The sequence below is a fragment of the Pseudophryne corroboree genome, chromosome 3 (assembly GCF_028390025.1).
Source record: "Pseudophryne corroboree isolate aPseCor3 chromosome 3, aPseCor3.hap2, whole genome shotgun sequence".
Taxonomy (NCBI): domain Eukaryota; kingdom Metazoa; phylum Chordata; class Amphibia; order Anura; family Myobatrachidae; genus Pseudophryne; species Pseudophryne corroboree.
In genome coordinates, this window is record NC_086446.1 from 743,501,935 (window position 1) to 743,521,821 (window position 19,887).

A 19,887-nucleotide genomic window follows, 5' to 3' on the forward strand; every position below is an offset into this window, starting at 1 on the left:
TTCCAATACTGGCTCCCTGTCGGAGGGAGACGTTGGGAAAGCAGACTTCAGGAACCTGCAAGGGGAAACGTCTCGACTTTCCAATCTGTACCCCTGGGATACTACTTGTAGGATCCAGGGGTTCTGTACGGCTCCAGCGTCATGCTGAGACCTTGGCAGAAGCGGTGGAAGGCTTCTGTTCCTGGGAATGGGCTGCCTGCTGCAGTCTTCTTCCCTTTCCTCTATCCCTGGGCAGATATGCTTATGGGGACGAAAGGACTGAGGCTGAAAAGACGGTGTCTTTTTCTGCATAGATGTGACTTAGGGTAAAAAACGGTGGATTTCCCAGCAGTTGCCGTGGCCACCAGGTCCGATGGACCGACCCCAAATAACTCCTCCCCTTTATACGGCAATACATCTTTGTGCCGTTTGGAATCTGCATCACCTGACCACTGTCGTGTCCATAAACATCTTTTGGCAGATATGGACATCGCACTTACTCTTGATGCCAGAGTGCAAATATCCCTCTGTGCATCTCGCATATATAGAAATGCATTCTTTAAATGCTCTATAGTAAATAAAATACTGTCCCTGTCAAGGGTATCAATATTTTCAGTCAGGGAATCCGACCAAGCCACCCCCGCGCTGCACATCCAGGCTGAGGCGATCGCTGGTCGCAGTATAACACCAGTATGTGTGTATATACTTTTTAGGATATTTTCCAGCCTCCTATCAGCTGGCTCCTTGAGGGCGGCCGTATCTGGAGACGGTACCGCCACTTGTTTTGATAAGCGTGTGAGCGCCTTATCCACCCTAAGGGGTGTTTCCCAACGCGCCCTAACTTCTGGCGGGAAAGGGTATACCGCCAATAATTTTCTATCGGGGGAACCCCGCGCCTCATCACACACTTCATTTAATTTATCTAATTCAGGAAAAACTATAGGTAGTTTTTTCACACCCCACATAATACCCTTTTTTGTGGTACTTGTAGTATCAGAAATATGTAACACCTCCTTCATTGCCCTTAACAAGTAACGTGTGGCCCTAAAGGAAAATACGTTTGTTTCTTCACCGTCGACACTGGAGTCAGTGTCCGTGTCTGTGTCGACCGACTGAGGTAAAATGGGCATTATAACGTCCCTGACGGTGTTTTAGACGCCTGGACAGATACTAATATGTTTGCCGGCCGTCTCATGTCGTCAATCGACTTGCAGCGTGTTGACATTATCACGTAATTCCTTAAATAAGCCATCTATTCCGGTGTCGACTCCCTAGAGCAGGCATTCCCAACCACGGTCCTCAAGGCACACCAACAGTGCAGGTTTTAGTGATATCCAGGCTTCAGCACAGGTGACTTAATTAGTAGCTCAGTTATTTTGATTGAACCATCTGTGCTGCAGCCTGGATATCACTAAAACCTGCACTGTTAGTGTGCCTTGAGGACTGCGGTTGGGAATGCCTGCCCTAGAGAGTGACATCACCATTACAGGCAATTTGCTCCGCCTCCCAACATCGTCCTCATACATGTCGACACACACGTACCGACACACAGCACACACACAGGGAATGCTCTGATAGAGGACAGGAGCCACTAGCCCTTTGGGGAGACAGAGGGAGAGTTTGCCAGCACACACCAAAAACGCTATAATTATACAGGGACAACCTTTATATAAGTGCTTTTCCCTTATAGCATTTTAATATATGTAGTCATATCGCCAAATCAGTGCCCCCCCTCTCTGTTTTAACCCTGTTTCTGTAGTGTAGTGCAGGGGAGAGCCTGGGAGCCTTCCCACCAGCATTTCTGTGAGAGAAAATGGCGCTGTGTGCTGAGGAGAATAGGCCCCGCCCCCTTTTCGGCGGGCTTCTTCTCCCGTTTTTCTGAGACCTGGCAGGGGTTAAATACATCCATATAGCCCCCAGGGGCTATATGTGATGTATTTTTAGCCATAAAAAAGGTATTATACATTGCTGCCCAGGGCGCCCCCCCCAGCGCCCTGCACCCTCCGTGACCGCTGTGTGAAGTGTGCTGACAACAATGGCGCACAGCTGCAGTGCTGTGCGCTACCTCAGGAAGACTGAAAAGTCTTCTGCCGCCTGCATCTGGACCTCTTCCATCTTCGGCATCTGCAAGGGGGGTCGGCGGCGCGGCTCCGGGACGAACCCCAGGGTGAGACCTGTGTTCCGACTCCCTCTGGAGCTAATGGTGTCCAGTAGCCTAAGAAGCCAATCCATCCTGCACGCAGGTGAGTTCACTTCTCTCCCCTAAGTCCCTCGATGCAGTGAGCCTGTTGCCAGCAGGACTCACTGAAAATAAAAAAACCTAAAAACTTTTTCTAAGCAGCTCTTTAGGAGAGCCACCTAGATTGCACCCTGCTCGGACGGGCACAAAAACCTAACTGAGGCTTGGAGGAGGGTCATAGGGGGAGGAGCCAGTGCACACCACCTGATCCTAAAGCTTTATTTTTGTGCCCTGTCTCCTGCGGAGCCGCTAATCCCCATGGTCCTGACGGAGTCCCCAGCATCCACTAGGACGTTAGAGAAAATGCCCTTAACACTCGGGACGATAGCGCCGGGTTACCATGGCAACCGAGGTGCGCGTCATAGGAAGTGACACGACGGAGGATCAAGGAAGCACACCGGGTTGCCATGGAGACCCGGAAATACACCGTGAGGAGAAGGGGATGAAACCATAATATATGCACTGGGAGTTTAGGGTTACACGTAATGAACAGGAAACACGTCACCGGAAGTGACGTGACGCAAGGGGAGCTCGGTGCTGGTTACCATGGAGATCAGATTTTGTATATGGACACAGCCAATAGGGAGGCGCACAGCAGGGGAACATGGGACTTTTTAGGAGATTTATGTATAGGGTGCACCTGTGCTCCTTGGCTTGTGATTGGACAGAACACATTTAAATACCTATACATGTTTAGGAGTCAGTTATTCACCAGGATACCTTGAGAAAGACCCCAGATAGGGGTGGAAACGCGGCGGGAGCCTCCAGGTGCACAAGGAATGCGGAGTCTGATGCCGGTAACCAGGGTGGTTTCTGATTGGACTGATTTCAGTTTCTATCAATTACCCATGCACTGTTTGGAACTGTTTGGCCACGGTTCCATTTATTTCCGCTAATTTCTCTGCATTTACTTATCACCAGGAGCAGATTGATGTAATAATTGACCTGTACTGTGAAAATTTCTTTGTTTTGTATTTCTTCACATTTTATTAAAACAAAATTCACTATTGTTACCTTCATTTCATTTCCCTATGGTGAAACGGAGTGTCATGAAAATGGAAGTTTGAGGAATTGTCATGATAAGGACTACATTCTGACAGCGCAGGCTAAGTCATATGCTCTAATTCTTTTTTTTCATTGTATCACTTTGGTGAGGGGTGAAGGAAACCTCATAAGAGCATAAGCAAGCCAGCAGCAGTACGTTGCGCACAGAGTTATTGGTATTAATTCTTTCTTTCAATAGTAGCCACAATAGGTTGGTTGATATGAAAAGCCGACACAACCTTAGGAAGGAACTGTTGACGAGTCCTGAGTTCCGCCCTATATTCATGGAAGACCAGATAGGGACTTTTACAGAACAAAGCCCCCAATTCCGACACACGTCGAGCCGAAGCCAAGGCCAACAAAGTTACCGCCTTCCACTTGGGAAACTTGATTTCAGCCTCCTGTAGAGGCTCAAACCAATCCGATTGCAGGAACTGTAACACCACATCAAGATCCCAGGGTGCCGTTGGCGCCACAAAGGGAGGCTGGATGTGCAGAACCCCTTTCAAAAAGATCTGAACCTCAGGGAGGACAGCCAATTGTTTCTGGAAGAAAATGGACAAAGATGAGATTTGGACCTTGATGGAGCCCAATCTCAGACCCATATCCACACCTGCTTGCAGGAAAAGGAGAAAACGTCCAAGTTGAAACTCCACCGCAGGAAATTTCTTGGATTCACACCAAGACACATTTTTTCCAAATTCGATGGTAATGTTTAGACGTTACCCCCTTCCTAGCCTGTATCAGGGTAGGAATAACCTCGCTCGGAATACCCTTCCGAGCTAAGATCTGGCGCTCAACCGCCATGCCGTCAAACGTAGCCGTGGTAAGTCTTGATAAGCGAACGCCCCCTGGAGTAGAAGATCCTCCCGAAGAGGTAGGGGCCTTGGAAATTCCAGCAGTAGATCCAGCAGATCCACGTACCAAGCCCTCCTTGACCAGTCTGGAGCAATGAGGATTGCCAGAACTTTTGTTCTTTTTACAAGTTGTAGAACTCTTGGAATCAGAGGAAGTGGAGGGAATACATACACTGACGTGAACACCCACGGCGTTACTAGTGCGTCCACCGCCACTTCCTGTGGGTCCCTCGACCTGGAACAGTACCTCCGCAGCTTCTTATTGAGGCGGGAGGCCATCATGTCTATGTGAGGAGCCCCCCACCAACCGGTTACCTCCTCGAACACCTCCGGGTGGAGGCCCCACTCTCCTGGATGGAGATAGTGTCTGCTGAGGAAGTCCGCTTCCCAGTTGTCTACTCCCGGAATGAAGATTGCTGACATCGCTACATCGTGCCTTTCTGCCCAGAGGAGGATTTTTGTCACCTCTGACATTGCAGCCCTGCTCTTCGTTCCGCCTTGTCGGTTTATGTAGGCCACTGTGGTCACGTTGTCCGACTGCACCTGAACAGCCCGATCCTGTAGGTGTGCTGCTTGAAGAAGGCCGTTGTATACTGCTCTTAGCTCCAGGATGTTTATCGGAAGAAGGGACTCCTGACTCGACCACCTTCCTTGGAAGGTCTCCCCTTGAGCGACTGCTCCCCAACCTTTTAGACTTGCATCCGTGGTTAGAAGGATCCAGTCCTGAACTCCGAACCTTCTGCCCTCCAGAAGGTGTGGTAGTTGTAGCCACCAGAGGAGCAAAATCCTGGCTTTCAGAGACAGACTTATCCTCTGGTGCATGTGTAGGTGAGATCCCGACCACTGGTCCAAGAGATCCAGTTGAAAGGATCGAGCATGAAACCTTCCGTACTGCAGAGCCTCGTAGGAGGCAACCATCTTCCCCAGAAGGCGGATGCTGTGATGAACCGACACCCTGGCAGGCTTCAAGACATCCCGGACCATGGTTTGAATCACCAATGCTTTCTCCACCGGTAGAAACACCCTCTGCACCTCCGTGTCGAGGATCATTCCCAGGAAAGACAGTCTCCTTGTCGGCTCCAGATGAGACTTTGGAAGGTTCAGAATCCAACCGTGCTCCTTGAGCAGATGCGTCGTGAGAGCAATGGATCTTAAAAACTTCTCCTTGGACGATGCCTTGATCAGCAGATCGTCCAGATATGGAATTATGTTCACCCCCTGCTTGCGGAGAACCATCATCTCTGCCATCACCTTGGTGAAGACCCTCAGTGCCGTGGAGAGACCGAACGGCAGTGCCTGAAACTGATAGTGATCGTCTAACAGTGCACACCTGAGATAAGCCTGATGCGGCGACCAAATGGGAATGTGGAGGTACGCATCCTTGATGTCCAGGGACACCAGGAACTCGCCCTCTGTCAGTCCTGAGATAACCGCCCTCAGAGACTCCATCTTGAATTTGAAGTCCCTGAGATAAGGGTTCAAAGATTTCAAGTTCAGAATTGGCCTTACTGAACCATCCGGTTTCGGTACCACAAAAAGGTTCGAATAGTAACATTTGGTCAACTGATGAGGTGGAACTGGAACAATGACCTCGGACACTATCAATTTTCGGATAGCATCCAGTAGAATAGCTCTGTCTGCCGGCAAGCCTGATTTGAAGAATCGGTGAGGTGGGAGTTTGAAACAATATCCTGTATCCAGGGGACCAGGCCAGACAACACCCAGACGTGGCTGAAATGCCGGAGTCTTGCTCCCACCTGACCTTCCTCCAGGCTTTGCAGTCCACCGTCATGCTGAGGACTTTGAGGTAACCAGAAGCAGGCTTCTGGTCCTGGGAACCTGCGGGAGCAGGCTTTTTGGATTTGGTACGACCACCTCTAAAGAAGGTGTGAGAGGGCTTGTTCTTTCTAGGCCTAGTGGGCCGAAAGGACTATGACGTGTTGGGAGTAAAAGGCTTCTTCGTAGCTGGTGCAGCTGAGGGGAGAAAATGAGACTTACCCGCGGTAGCCGTGGCAATCCACGCATCCAGCGCCTCCCCAGAGCCTGACCTGTATAGGGTAGGCTCTCCACACTTTTCCTGCATTCCGCGTCCGCAGATCATTGGCGCGAGACCCCTGCGAGCCGAGACGGACATGGAGGAGATCCCCGCAGCCATGGAACCCAGATCCTTCATGGATTCTACCAGGATCCCTGCAGAATCCTGTATGTTACGTAAAAATAAATCAACATCACCTTTATCCATCGTAGTCAAGTCCTCCTGCAGAGTGATTGACCACTTTATAGCCCCTGAAACCGTGTATATGGATTTGAGCGTAACATCCACTTTGCGATCTGCCGGGTCTTTCAACGCAGATCCCGGGACTGGTAAGACCACCTGTTTTGACAGCCTAGAGACAGAGGCGTCAACTATAGGTGGGGACTCCCATTTTTTTCTATCATCTTCCGGGAAGGGAAAAGCAATCAGAACCCTTTTAGGGATCTGGAATTTTTTCTCCGGGTTTTCCCAGGCTTTTTCAAATATAGCATTTAATTCCTTAGATGCCGGGAAGGTGAGAGGGGCTTTCTTACTGTCTGTGAAAAAGGCCTCCTCAACCTGCTCAGGAGGTGTGTCAGAAATATGTAATACATCCCGCATGGCCTCAATCATCAACTGCACCCCCTTAGCAAGTGATGCCGTCCCCCTCGACACATCCCCATCACCGTCTGCTGTGTCAGAATCGGTATCTGTGTCATCCTGCATAATTTGGGCAAGAGCACGTTTGTGAGAATGTACCGCAGGGGGCCCCGAGGGAGCAGTATCGGACCATACTGCCATAGAGGACTGCAATACCTGAGTTGCATGCTCAGTCCATGCAACGCTTTCAGAAATCTGAGAAATAGCCCCCCTAAGAGAGGTTAACCACTCAGGTTCTCTAGCTGGGATCTGCGCTACAACAGTGCAATCCTGATTACATGGGATGGGATCTTCCTGAGAAGATAAATCCTCTGCAGCATATGAGACAGAGTCTCTAGACATGTTTGCTTGTACACCCCACATACACACAGGGTGCCGGGCAGAGTTTCTCGCCCCCCCAAGAATGGCAGACACACAGAGATTGGAGCCAACCCGCACACAGCGCTATATAGGTATAGGGAGACCCTTAACCAGCGCTGACTGTGTCCCTTTATAGGTGACACAGTCTTTACACAGCCTCCCCTCCCTTCTACAACCCCCTGGTACTGTACAGATAGCTGGAGGTGCTCTGGAGGAACTGCTCTTCCACTGGCAGCGTGTCGGCAGGCAGGAAAAGAACGCTGCTGGGTCCGCTCAGAAGCTCCGCCCCCTTAATGGCACTGTCTTCCCGCTCTTCCAAGATTATACTGGCCTGAGGATTTTGTGCTAGCTGAGATCCGCGGACCCCGACAGGCTTTCTGGTCAGTGTAGGGTTTAGGCGCCGGCTCACAGCGCCGCACCAAGTACCGCTGAACACCCCCCGAGCACAGTTAGTACTGCGCACCTACCCTGTAGCCACCATCTTCACATCTGCTCCCTGCTTGTTAGGGAGCCGATGACTCACTCGCCACACTTCAGCTCTGTAAGGGGGTGGCGGCATGCTGCTGGGGTGAGCGTTCCCCTGCGGCGGGGAGTAATCTATCCCCTCTGGAGCTCAGTGTCCAGTCAGCGGAGACAGCGGCTCAGAGCCCGCAGGGCGGACACTGCTCGGGCTGTTGCCAGCAGCCTCCCTGTAAAATAACAAACTCTAAAATAAACTTTTCTAAAGAAGCTCTGTAGAGCTTCCCTAGCTGTGACCGGCTCCTCCGGGCACATTTTCTAAACTGAGTCGGGTAGGAGGGGCATAGAGGGAGGAGCCAGCCCACACTGTTAAACTCTTAAAGTGCCAATGGCTCCTGGTGGACCCGTCTATACCCCATGGTAGAAATATGGACCCCAGAATCCTCTAGGACGTTAGAGAAATCACGATGATTCCACAATCTCAGAACCTCATATACAGCCCACACCTTTACACTTGCCTCCTAGCTACTGAATGCAATAAGAAATTAGAAGATGAGTTTCAGGAGTCTGGAGACGGACAATAAGGTCTCCTGGTAAAAGCTGCCCATGTGCATTCTTGACAATCTTTAAGGTTCTTTCTTAAACAAGGATATAATATAGATGCAGTAATACTGTATGTCTTAGGATGGACAGAAGTCCTTGTTGTGAAAGGTGTTTGGCACAGCTCTTAGTTGGTCATTCCGAGTTGTTTGCTCGCTAGCAGTTTTTAGCAGCCGTGCAAACGCTATGCCGCCTCCCACTGGGAGTGTATTTTAGCTTAGCAGAAGTGCGAACGAAAGGATCGCAGTGCGGCGGCATCATTTTTTTGTGCAGTTTTAGAGTAGCTCAATACCTACTCAGCGCTTGCGATGACTTCAGACTGTTCAGTTCCTGTTTTGACGTCACAAACACGCCCTGCGTTTGGCCAGCCACGCCTGCGTTTTTTCGAACACTCCCTGAAAACGGTCAGTTGCCACCCAGAAACGCCCACTTCATGTCAATCACTCTGCGGCCAGTAGTGCGATTGAAAAGCTTCGCTAGACCTTGTGTGAAACTACATCGTTCGTTGTAATATCACTTCACGCGTGCGCAGAAGTGCCTTTTTTTGCCTCATCGCTGCACAGCGAGCGAAAGCAGCTAGCGATCAACTCGGAATGACCACCTTAGAACGTAACTGACCAGCACAGGATACTCCTGGTTTGACGCCACTGAGCTTACCGGCAGTGCATTATATACTGTCCATGTCGTATATCTTACCTGGTTGCAAGTCTGCTATTGCAGTTGGTTGAAATAAGCATAGATTGATTTTTTTTCAATTTTATTAAAACTCCTGGTTTACTTCTCCGTTTGATGTGATAATTTTCCCTATTAAATAAGGTAATGTCTGGAAAGTGTGTATACCCCACATACTGCAGGCTGTATGAATTCTTCAAACAACTTATTAATGTGAACTACATCATCCCCTTTACAGATAAGCAGATTTCTACAAAATGAGAACATAGAGATGGGCGCCATATTGTTGAAGTCAGATCTACCCATGAAGGACAATGTGTGCGTTTACCATTTCTAAGTCCATCTGTATCAGATCCAGAGCTACGAGGCTGATAGAGGTTACAATGGCACTTTATACACATAGTATTTCAATGCCTTGTCATCTGTAGCAAACGAGGAACGTTTTTCTCCATTCTGGTCTCTGCTTTACATAAAAAGATGCAATTATTAAAGCACATTGGAAGTGGACAATCATGAAGATAATACGGGGAAATAAATATGTGTGTATATATATATATATATATATATATATATATATATATAAAAAAAATAAGAATTTACTCACCGGTAATTCTATTTCTCATCGTCCGTAGTGGATGCTGGGGACTCCGTAAGGACCATGGGGATTAGCGGCTCCGCAGGAGACTGGGCACAACTATAAAGAAAGCTTTTAGACTACTGGTGTGCACTGGCTCCTCCCACTAAGACCCTCCTCCAGACCTCAGTTAGGATACTGTGCCCGGAAGAGCTGACACAATAAGGAAGGATTTTGAATCCCGGGTAAGACTCATACCAGCCACACCAATCACACCGTATAACTCGTGATACAATACCCAGTTAGCAGTATGATAACAACTGAGCCTCTCAACAGATGGCTCAACAATAACCCTTTAGTTAAGCAATAACTATGAGGGTCATTCCGAGTTGTTCGCTCGGTAAAAATCTTCGCATCGCAGCGATTTTTCGCTTAATGCGCATGCGCAATGTCCGCACTGCGACTGCGCCAAGTAAATTTGCTATGCAGTTAGGATTTTTACTCACGGCTTTTTCATCGTTCTGGCGATCGTAATGTGATTGACAGGAAATGGGTGTTACTGGGCGGAAACAGGCCGTTTTATGGGCGTGTGGGAAAAACGCTACCGTTTCCGGAAAAAACGCGGGAGTGGCTGGAGAAACGGGGGAGTGTCTGGGCGAACGCTGGGTGTGTTTGTGACGTCAAACCAGGAACGACAAGCACTGAACTGATCGCAGATGCCGAGTAAGTCTGGAGCTACTCAGAAACTGCTACGAGGTGTGTAATCGCAATATTGCGATTACATCGTACGCTATTATAAGATGCTAAGATTCACTCCCAGTAGGCGGCGGCTTAGCATGAGCAAATCTGCTAAAATCCGCTTGCGAGCGAACAACTCGGAATGACCCCCTATATACAAGTATTGCAGACAATCCGCACTTGGGATGGGCGCCCAGCATCCACTACGGACTATGAGAAATAGAATTACCGGTGAGTAAATTCTTATTTTCTCTAACGTCCTAAGTGGATGCTGGGGACTTCGTAAGGACCATGGGGATTATACCAAAGCTTCCAAACGGGCGGGAGAGTGCGGATGACTCTGCAGCACCGAATGAGCAAACTCAAGGTCCTCCTCAGCCAGGGTGTCAAACTTGTAGAATTTAGCAAACGTGTTTGACCCCGACCAAGTAGCTGCTCGGCAAAGTTGAAGAGCCGAGACCCCTCGGGCAGCCGCCCAAGAAGAGCCCACCTTCCTCGTGGAATGGGCTTTTACCGATTTAGGATGCGGCAGTCCAGCCGCAGAATGTGCAAGCTGAATCGTACTACAGATCCAGCGAGCAATAGTCTGCTTTGAAGCAGGTGCACCCAACTTGTTGGGCGCATACAGGATAAAGAGCGAGTCAGTCTTTCTGACTCCAGCTGTCCAGGAAACATAGATTTTTAGGGCCCTGACTACATCCAACAACTTGGAAGCCTCCAAGTCATTTGTAGCCGCAAGCACCACGATAGGTTGGTTCAGATGAAAAGCTGATACCACTTTGGGGAGAAACTGGGGACGAGTCCTCAATTCTGCCCTATCCATATGGAAAATCAGATAAGGGCTTTTACATGACAAAGCCGCCAATTCTGATACACGCCTGGTCGAAGCCAAGGCCAACAACATGAGCACTTTCCACGTGAGATATTTCAAATCCACGGTTTTCAGTGGCTCAAACCAATGTGACTTTAGGAAATCCAACACCACGTTGAGATCCCAAGGTGCCACTGGAGGCACAAAAGGGGGCTGAATATGCAGCACTCCCTTAACAAAAGTCTGAACTTCAGGTAGTGAAGCCAGTTCTCTCTGGAAGAAAATCGATAGAGCCGAAATCCGGACCTTAATGGAACCCAATTTTAGGCCCATAGTCACCCCCTGACTGTAGGAAGTGCAGGAAACGGCCCAGCTGAAATTCCTCCGTTGGGGCCTTCCTGGCCTCACACCACGCAACATATTTTCGCCATATGAGGTGATAATGGTTTGCGGTTACTTCTTTCCTAGCTTTAATCAGCGTAGGAATGACTTCCTCCGGAATGCCCTTTTCCTTCAGGATCCGGTGTTCAACCGCCATGCCGTCAAACGCAGCCGCGGTAAGTCTTGGAACAGACAGGGCCCCTGCTGCAGCAGGTCTTGTCTGAGCGTTAGAGGCCATAGGTCCTCTGACATCATTTCTTGAAGTTCCGGGTACCAAGCTCTTCTTGGCCAATCCGGAACAATGAGTACAGTTCTTACTCCTCTTCTCCTTATTATCCTCAGTACCTTTGGTATGAGAGGAAGATGAGGGAACACATAAACTGATCGGTACACCCACGGTGTCACTAGAGCGTCCACAGCTATCGCCTGCGGGTCTCTCGACCTGGCGCAATATTTTTCTAGCTTTTTGTTTAGGCGGGACGCCATCATGTCCACCTGTGGCTTTTTCCACCGGTTTACAATCATTTGAAAGACTTCTGGATGAAGTCCCCACTCTCCCGGGTGGAGGTCGTGCCTGCTGAGGAAGTCTGCTTCCCAGTTGTCCACTCCCGGAATGAACACTGCTGACAGTGCTAACACGTGATTTTCCGCCCATCGGAGAATCCTTGTGGCTTCTGCCATTGCCGTCCTGCTTCTCGTGCCACCCTGTCGATTTACATGGGCGACCGCCGTGATGTTGTCTGACTGGATCAGTACCGGCTGGTTTTGAAGCAGGGGTTTTGCCTGACTTAGGGCATTGTAAATGGCCCTCAGTTCCAGAATATTTATGTGCAGGGAAGTCTCCTGACTTGACCATAGTCCTTGGAAGTTTCTTCCCTGTGTGACTGCTCCCCAGCCTCGAAGGCTGGCATCAGTGGTCACCAGGACCCAGTCCTGTATGCCGAATCTGCGGCCCTCTTGAAGATGAGCACTCTGCAGTCACCACAGCAGAGACACCCTTGTCCTTGGAGACAGGGTTATCAGACGATGCATCTGAAGATGCGATCCAGACCACTTGTCCAACAGGTCCCACTGAAAGGTTCTTGCATGAAACCTGCCGAATGGAATCGCTTCGTAGGAAGCTACCATCTTTCCCAGGATCCGCGTGCAGTGATGCACCGACACCTGTTTTGGCTTTAGGAGGCCTCTGACTAGAGATGACAGCTCCTTGGCCTTCTCCTCCGGGAGAAACACTTTTCTCTGTTCTGTGTCAAGAACTATCCCTAGGAACAGCAGACGTGTCGTAGGGACCAGCTGTGACTTTGGAATGTTTAGAATCCAGCCGTGCTGTTGTAGCACTTCCCGAGATAGTGCTACCCCTACCAACAACTGCTCTCTGGACCTCGCCTTTATCAGGAGATCGTCCAAGTACGGGATCATTAAAACTCCCTTCTTTCGAAGGAGTATCATCATTTCGGCCATTACCTTGGTAAAGACCCTCGGAGCCGTGGATAGACCGAACGGCAACGTCTGGAATTGGTAATGACAATCTTGTACCACAAATCTGAGGTACTCCTGGTGAGGATGGTAAATAGGGACATGTAGGTAAGCATCCTTGATGTCCAGTGATACCATGTAATCCCCCTCGTCCAGGCTTGCAATAACCGCCCTGAGCGATTCCATCTTGAACTTGAATTTTTTTATATATGTGTTCAAGGATTTCAAATTTAAAATGGGTCTCACCGAACCGTCCGGTTTCGGTACCACCAACATTGTGGAATAGTAACCCCTTCCTTGTTGAAGTAGGGGCACCTTTACTATCACTTGTTGTGAATACAGCTTGTGAATTGCCTGCAACACTGCCTCCCTGCCTGAGGGAGTGGTTGACAAGGCAGATTTGAGGAAACGGCGGGGGGGAGACGTCTCGAATTCCAGCTTGTACCCCTGAGATACTACTTGAAGGATCCAGGGATCCACCCGTGAGCGAGCCCACTGATTGCTGAAGTTTTTGAGACGGGCCCCCACCGTACCTGGCTCCGCCTGTGAAGCCCCAGCGTCATGCTGTGGACTTAGAGGAAGCGGGGGAGGACTTTTGCTCCTGGGAACTGGCTGTATGCTGCAGCTTCTTTCCCCTACCTCTGCCTCTGGGCAGAAAGGACGCGCCTTTAACCCGCTTGCCCCTATTGGGCCGAAAGGACTGTACCTGATAATACGGTGCTTTCTTTGGTTGTGAGGGAACATGGGGTAAAAATGTAGACTTCCCAGCTGTTGCTGCGGAAACGAGGTCCGAGAGACCATCCCCGAACAACTCCTCACCCTTATAAGGCAGAACTTCCATGTGTCGTTTGGAATCTGCATCTCCTGTCCACTGCCGAGTCCATAACCCTCTCCTGGCAGAAATGGACATTGCACTAATTTTGGATGCCAGCCGGCAAATATCCCTCTGTGCATCCCTCATGTATAAAAGTGCGTCTTTTATATGCTCTACGTTTAGCAATATAGTGTCCCTGTCTAGGGTATCTATATTTTCTGACAGGGAATCTGACCATGCAGCAGCAGCACTGCACATCCAGGCTGAAGCAATAGCCGGTCTCAGTATAACACCTGTGTGTGTATATATAGATTTCAGGATAGCCTCCTGCTTTCTATCAGCAGATTCCTTCAGGGCGGCCGTATCCGGAGACGGTAGTGCAACCTTCTTTGGCAAGCGTGTGAGCGCTTTATCCACCCTAGGGGATGTTTCCCAGCGTGACCTATCCTCTGGCGGGAAAGGGTACGCCATTAGTAACCTCTTAGAAATTACCAAAAATATCAGGGGAAGCCCACGCTTCTTCACACACTTCATTTAACTCTTCAGACGGAGGAAAAGCTACTGGTAGTTTTTTTCTCCAAACATTATACCCTTTTTTGTGGTACCGGGGGTAACATCAGAAATGTGCAACACATTTTTCATTGCCTCAATCATGTAACGTGTGGCCCTACTGGAAGTTACATTAGTCTCATCGTCGTCGACACTGGAGTCAGTATCCGTGTCGACATCTGTGTCAGCCATCTGAGGTAGCGGGCGTTTTAGAGCCCCTGATGGCTTTTGAGACGCCTGGGCAGGCACAGGCTGAGAAGCCGGCTGTCCCACAATAGGCATGTCGTCAAACCTTTTATGCAAGGAGTCGACACTGTCGCGTAAGTCCTTCCACAGCACCATCCACTCAGGTGTCGACCCCGCAGGGGGTGACATCACATTTACAGGCATTTGCTCCGCCTCCACATAAGCCTCCTCATCAAACATGTCGACACAGCCGTACCGACACACCGCAAACACACAGGGAATGCTCTGACAGAGGACAGGACCCCACAAAGCCCTTTGGGGAGACAGAGAGAGAGTATGCCAGCACACACCAGAGCGCTATATAACACAGGGATCCCACTATCAATGAGTGTTTTCCCTTATAGCTGCTTTTTTATATACAGTATATCACATATATATATTATCTATACTGCGCCTAAATTTAGTGCCCCCCCCCCCCCCCTCTTTTTTACCCTTCTGTAGTGTTCAGACTGCAGGGGAGAGCCAGGGAGCTTCCTTCCAGCGGAACTGTGAGGGAAAAATGGCGCCAGTGTGCTGAGGGAGAAGCCCCGCCCCCTTTTCGGCGGACTTTCTCCCGCTTTTTCTGGAATACTGGCAGGGGTAATTTTACATCTATTATAGCCTCTAGGACTATATATGATGTATATTTACCAGCCAAGGTGTCATATATTGCCCTCAGGGCGCCCCCCCCCAGCGCCCTGCACCCATCAGTGACCGGAGTGTGAGGTGTACATTAGGAGCAATGGCGCACAGCTGCAGTGCTGTGCGCTACCTTGGTGAAGACCGAAGTCTTCTGCCGCCGATTTTCCAGACCTCTTCGTTGCTTCTGGCTCTGTAAGGGGGACGGCGGCGCGGCTCCGGGAACGAACACCAAGGTCGGGTCCTGCGGTCGATCCCTCTGGAGCTAATGGTGTCCAGTAGCCTAAGAAGCCCAAACTACCACCTGTTAGGTAGGTTCACTTCTTCTCCCCTTAGTCCCTCGCTGCAGTGAGTCTGTTGCCAGCAGATCTCACTGTAAAATAAAAAACCTAAATATACTTTCTTTCTAGGTGCTCAGGAGAGCCCCTAGTGTGCATCCAGCTCAGCCGGGCACAAGAATCTAACTGAGGTCTGGAGGAGGGTCTTAGTGGGAGGAGCCAGTGCACACCAGTAGTCTAAAAGCTTTCTTTATAGTTGTGCCCAGTCTCCTGCGGAGCCGCTAATCCCCATGGTCCTTACGGAGTCCCCAGCATCCACTTAGGACGTTAGAGAAATATATATATATATACATACATACATACATACATACATACATACATACACACACACACACACACACATATATATATATACATACACACACACATATATATATATATATATACATACACACACACACACACACACACACACACACACACACACACATATATATATATATATATATATATATATATATACACATATATATATATATATATATATATATATATCTATCCGCAAATGCAGTAACTTAACCACCTTGCCGCCCGTATATACAGTACCTGCATAGAGGCATAGGTATGAAGAAGTGCTGTAATGAAAACCGAAGAGGAACACATGGGGTGGATTTCTGTGCAAGATAAACAGACTCAAATGCCCCACTGACCATCAAGGTTGTCATGGGAGTGGTATAAATATACTGAATATAGGATATGAAAAATGGCTGAAATCATTAGTAAGAAAGTCATCGGCCAAGAAGGACCGAGAAATTGTCAAAGTTCCTCCTCCATATTCAGACTCACCCTGATTTATTTCTTGTATCCCTGTTAGGATGTCACCATCGGAAATAAGGTTGGTTATCGGATGCTTATTTAAAATTGGCCTAAGGAGAAAGTCTGGTTTGTGCGCAGAGATTATTGGGGCAGATGTATTAAGCCAGGAGAAGTGATAAAGCAGTGATAAGTGCAAGGTGATAACACACCAGCCAATCAGCTCCTAACTCCCCAATTTACATATTGGAGCTGATTTGCTGGTACGTTATCACTTTGCACTTATCACTGCTTTATCATTTCTCCAGGCTCAATACATCTGCCCCATTGTGTGGGGGGGGGGGGGGAGGACTGTAGACAAACTATCAAAAAATTTTAAGAAGTTTTTAAAATCTACATTTAGCAGTAATATTATCTTGTACAAGGAAGCCAGGCCTGGGACTCTCGGTTTTGGGAGTAGAAACATCTGTTTAATCTTAAAAACAAAAATAAACATTAAAAAAACCCATTTCATTTAGTCCAAAAAAGATAAATCACACATTTATAATAAAATAAAACAACATATCTGTATTGTAACAGTAAATTCACTTATACAAAACAAAAACACAATTGTAAGAAATTAGCAAATTTGAGAATTTTTTGGACAAATGTTAACAATTTATCACATGTTCAGTATATTGTTGAAATAAACCATTGTCAAAAGGTTAGATAGAAAATGCTACAAGGTACAGATCGGTCGGTTCAGTAGGTCTACTGTAGGTGCATTCACAGCTCATCAGGTTGGATGCAAGCATTACAAAGTTTCCAGGTTTTACAGAAGTACCTGCGTCACATCCGCCAAAACCATCATTTATTAATGCAGGAAAAAATAAAAACAATAAAAAAACATTTTTTAAAACAAGCTTTTATGTCCACAGCCCATCATTCTTGCGGCCATAGCAAAAAAACAGCTGCTGCCAGTGAGGCTCAGTGATTTTTAGAATATGGATAATAATAAAATAAAATAAAAATTTGATTTAAAAAAAAAAAAAAATTGACGTTGCTCTCGGCACAGCAATTACATTCTTTTAATGCTAAGTAGTAAGTTAAATTATGGTTGCACTAGAACAGAGGGGTGCAGGCTGTTCAAGAACTATAAATCCCAGAAGAGCTGGCTCTAGAACGAAGTCACGTAATACCTGGAGACTTCTATTAGAATCTGTAGATTAACAAAAGTATAACCTGACTAAAGAACCGTCAAATATTGTAAGAGAAGCGTCAAGATGATGTTTCAGGTAATAAAATCATATAATAATAAAAGCATTCATGGACCATTGAGAATTAGTGATAGATGGTAGACTACAAGCACAACCCTTGACCTCTATATAAATGTAACTGTTTAACAATGTTTATCCCACATTATAATTGCTTGTCCATTACCAACCAGATGTATTTGTTTTCCAGTAGTTTTACTGACAAACACATCAATGATTGCTATGAGAATGCTTTACTGGAGATGGATGACCCAGTTACATTTTTAAAACCAGGTATATTGTGGGGTTATTTATAAAATTCGTAAACTCACTAATACAGAGGTTCTCAAACGCGGTCCTCAGGGCATCCCAATGGTCCAGGTTTTAGTTATATCCATGGCTAAACAGAGATGGTTATATCAAACTGTGCTAATTAAGTCACCTGTGGCCAAGCATGGATAAACGTAAAACCTGGACCATTGGCGTGCCTTGAGGAACGCGTTTGAGAACCTCTGCAATAATGGGTAAAATTAGAACAGCCAGTAATAAGGAAAGGGTAAGTAGTACAAAAGAAAGTTGCTATCACTGTGCATCTTTATCATACTGTATGCATTTGTTAATACTCCAGTCTCCACTTCAACTATAAATGTCCTCTGTTCGTTTTGCACCCAATGTGACGTGAAACATCTTGGTGTAAAGGTTATTTTACACACAACACGATGACTGAGAGATGAGTGGGGACATACTGTTTAGGTCAGACCCTTGCTGCTTACAGGGAGCTGTTCTGTGCTGAATCAAGAACCATTTCCACTTCAGTGATTTTACTCATGATAATTAAGCCCTTTGGAAAGGCAGTAATTTATCACTTGAATGTTACACTAGCTTCCCACTGAAACTCATTTTATGACAATATCAGGAACTCACAGCGTCTCCCCCTCTCTGCTACCGATCAGACCATTTGCAGCCAGTTTTGGATTTCTTGCGAGACATTTAATAATAAAAAAATGTTGATGGGGTATTAATCAAAATACATCATAAACTGCACCAAGCAGCAAAAACCTATATTTCTGTAAAAGGCTCATTTCTCTTCCAGTTCTGTGAGAGTATTCAGACACTGTATTTCTGCATCTTAAAGGAGAGAGAGAGAGAGAGAGAGAGAGAGAGAGAGAGAGAGAGAGAGAGAGAGAGGAAAAAAAGAAAAAGAAAGAGAATATTAAAAAGGAGGTGGAAAAAATCCCTGTTTCTCTTAAAAGCAGAACATGTTTTTTTCTGGGAGACTGATGTAAAACAACACGATAAGCTCATCACTCCCTCCAGCCCGCCACGGCGCTGTCAGCACACTTTAAAGTGTCTATTTTGTCAGATAAATCTCTTTATTCTTCCACAGCGGAGTAAAACAAAGTAAAAACAGCACACAGAGCCACCCGGGCAGGTCTTCCGAGACAGATGTCCTCTACTTGTCCATGTTGCAGCACACGCTGGCGGTGTCGTCACCTCCCTTCCCAGGCATCTTCTCGCTGTTTTACTTCTAAATGCCTTCGCTCTGTAGAGGGAAATATACGTATATACTAAGGATTCTGGTCTTGAACGCACTTTGCTTTCTCCTGAACAATTATACAGAATTACATTTCTATTTCGGAAATAGATTTGTCTGGGGGGAAAAGGCATTTCCATCTGGAAGGCTCAGTGATATAGGAGACGTGTTCCCCTAGGCTTCCAGGAAAGGCGAGTGCCTGTGTTACAGTATGATGTGTCTACAAAGAAGAATGGCAAAGAGCATGGATGTCCGTCAGGCGGCCCCCCCAAACGCTTTGTCTTGTAGCCCTCAGCTTTCTTGACCCAGATTCTGTTGGTAGGTTTTTTTTACTTTTAATAGCATTTTCCCACGGATAACCCCACTTTCCATGGACATACTGTTACGGAGCCGACTTGGGAGACAGTCAGTCAGTCATTCTGGCATCGTGCTACTCTACATTTCCTGCAAGTAAGTTTATTCCCACTTTTACAGTAGGTAGTGGATAGACCTGTGGCTAATCAGATCATCATAATGCTAACAGCAGCATAAAGTATTTTAGGAAACCTAGATGGTGACCAGCAGTGACCTATCCACTTGCTGGACTGAATTAGTGTGTGCAGGGATGGGATAGGGCAAGTTCCATGGTTCTAGGTGCATGATGGAAATCAACGGGAAGTCACAGACTGAGGTTTGGAGAGTGGAAGGAGCAAGGTCCCTGAACAGCTCAGTGATGGAAGGTTATTCTGCAACTCGTGCTAGGGTGTGGTGTGAAACAAAGCTCAAATATACAACTTGTTTCTTCCTGGCTCAGTGATTTGGAATTAAGCCGCCGCACACTGCAAGATAATCAATACAGCAACTCAATGACTGGTTTGAAGGGATATCATTCAGTATATGGTACTGAACTATGGGCCTAATTCAGACCTGATCGCTGCTGTGCATGTTAGACAACTGCAT

At 47.5% G+C, this 19,887-nt stretch overlaps 1 protein-coding gene across 5 annotated transcripts in view; it reads right to left on the reverse strand.

The window, feature by feature from the left end:
* R3HCC1L (R3H domain and coiled-coil containing 1 like) overlaps positions 1 to 19,887 on the reverse strand; it is a 201,581-nt gene that overhangs the window by 74,995 nt on the left and 106,699 nt on the right. For 3 of the 5 annotated variants that reach the window (XM_063962295.1, XM_063962296.1, XM_063962300.1), the window contains exon 8: positions 18,552 to 18,957. The exons of 1 other annotated variant lie outside the window; for it this stretch is intronic. In XM_063962295.1, the coding sequence (XP_063818365.1) occupies positions 18,905 to 18,957 (53 nt within the window). In that variant the 3' untranslated portion in view covers positions 18,552 to 18,904. One more of the 5 variants, XM_063962299.1, reaches the window with a different exon arrangement.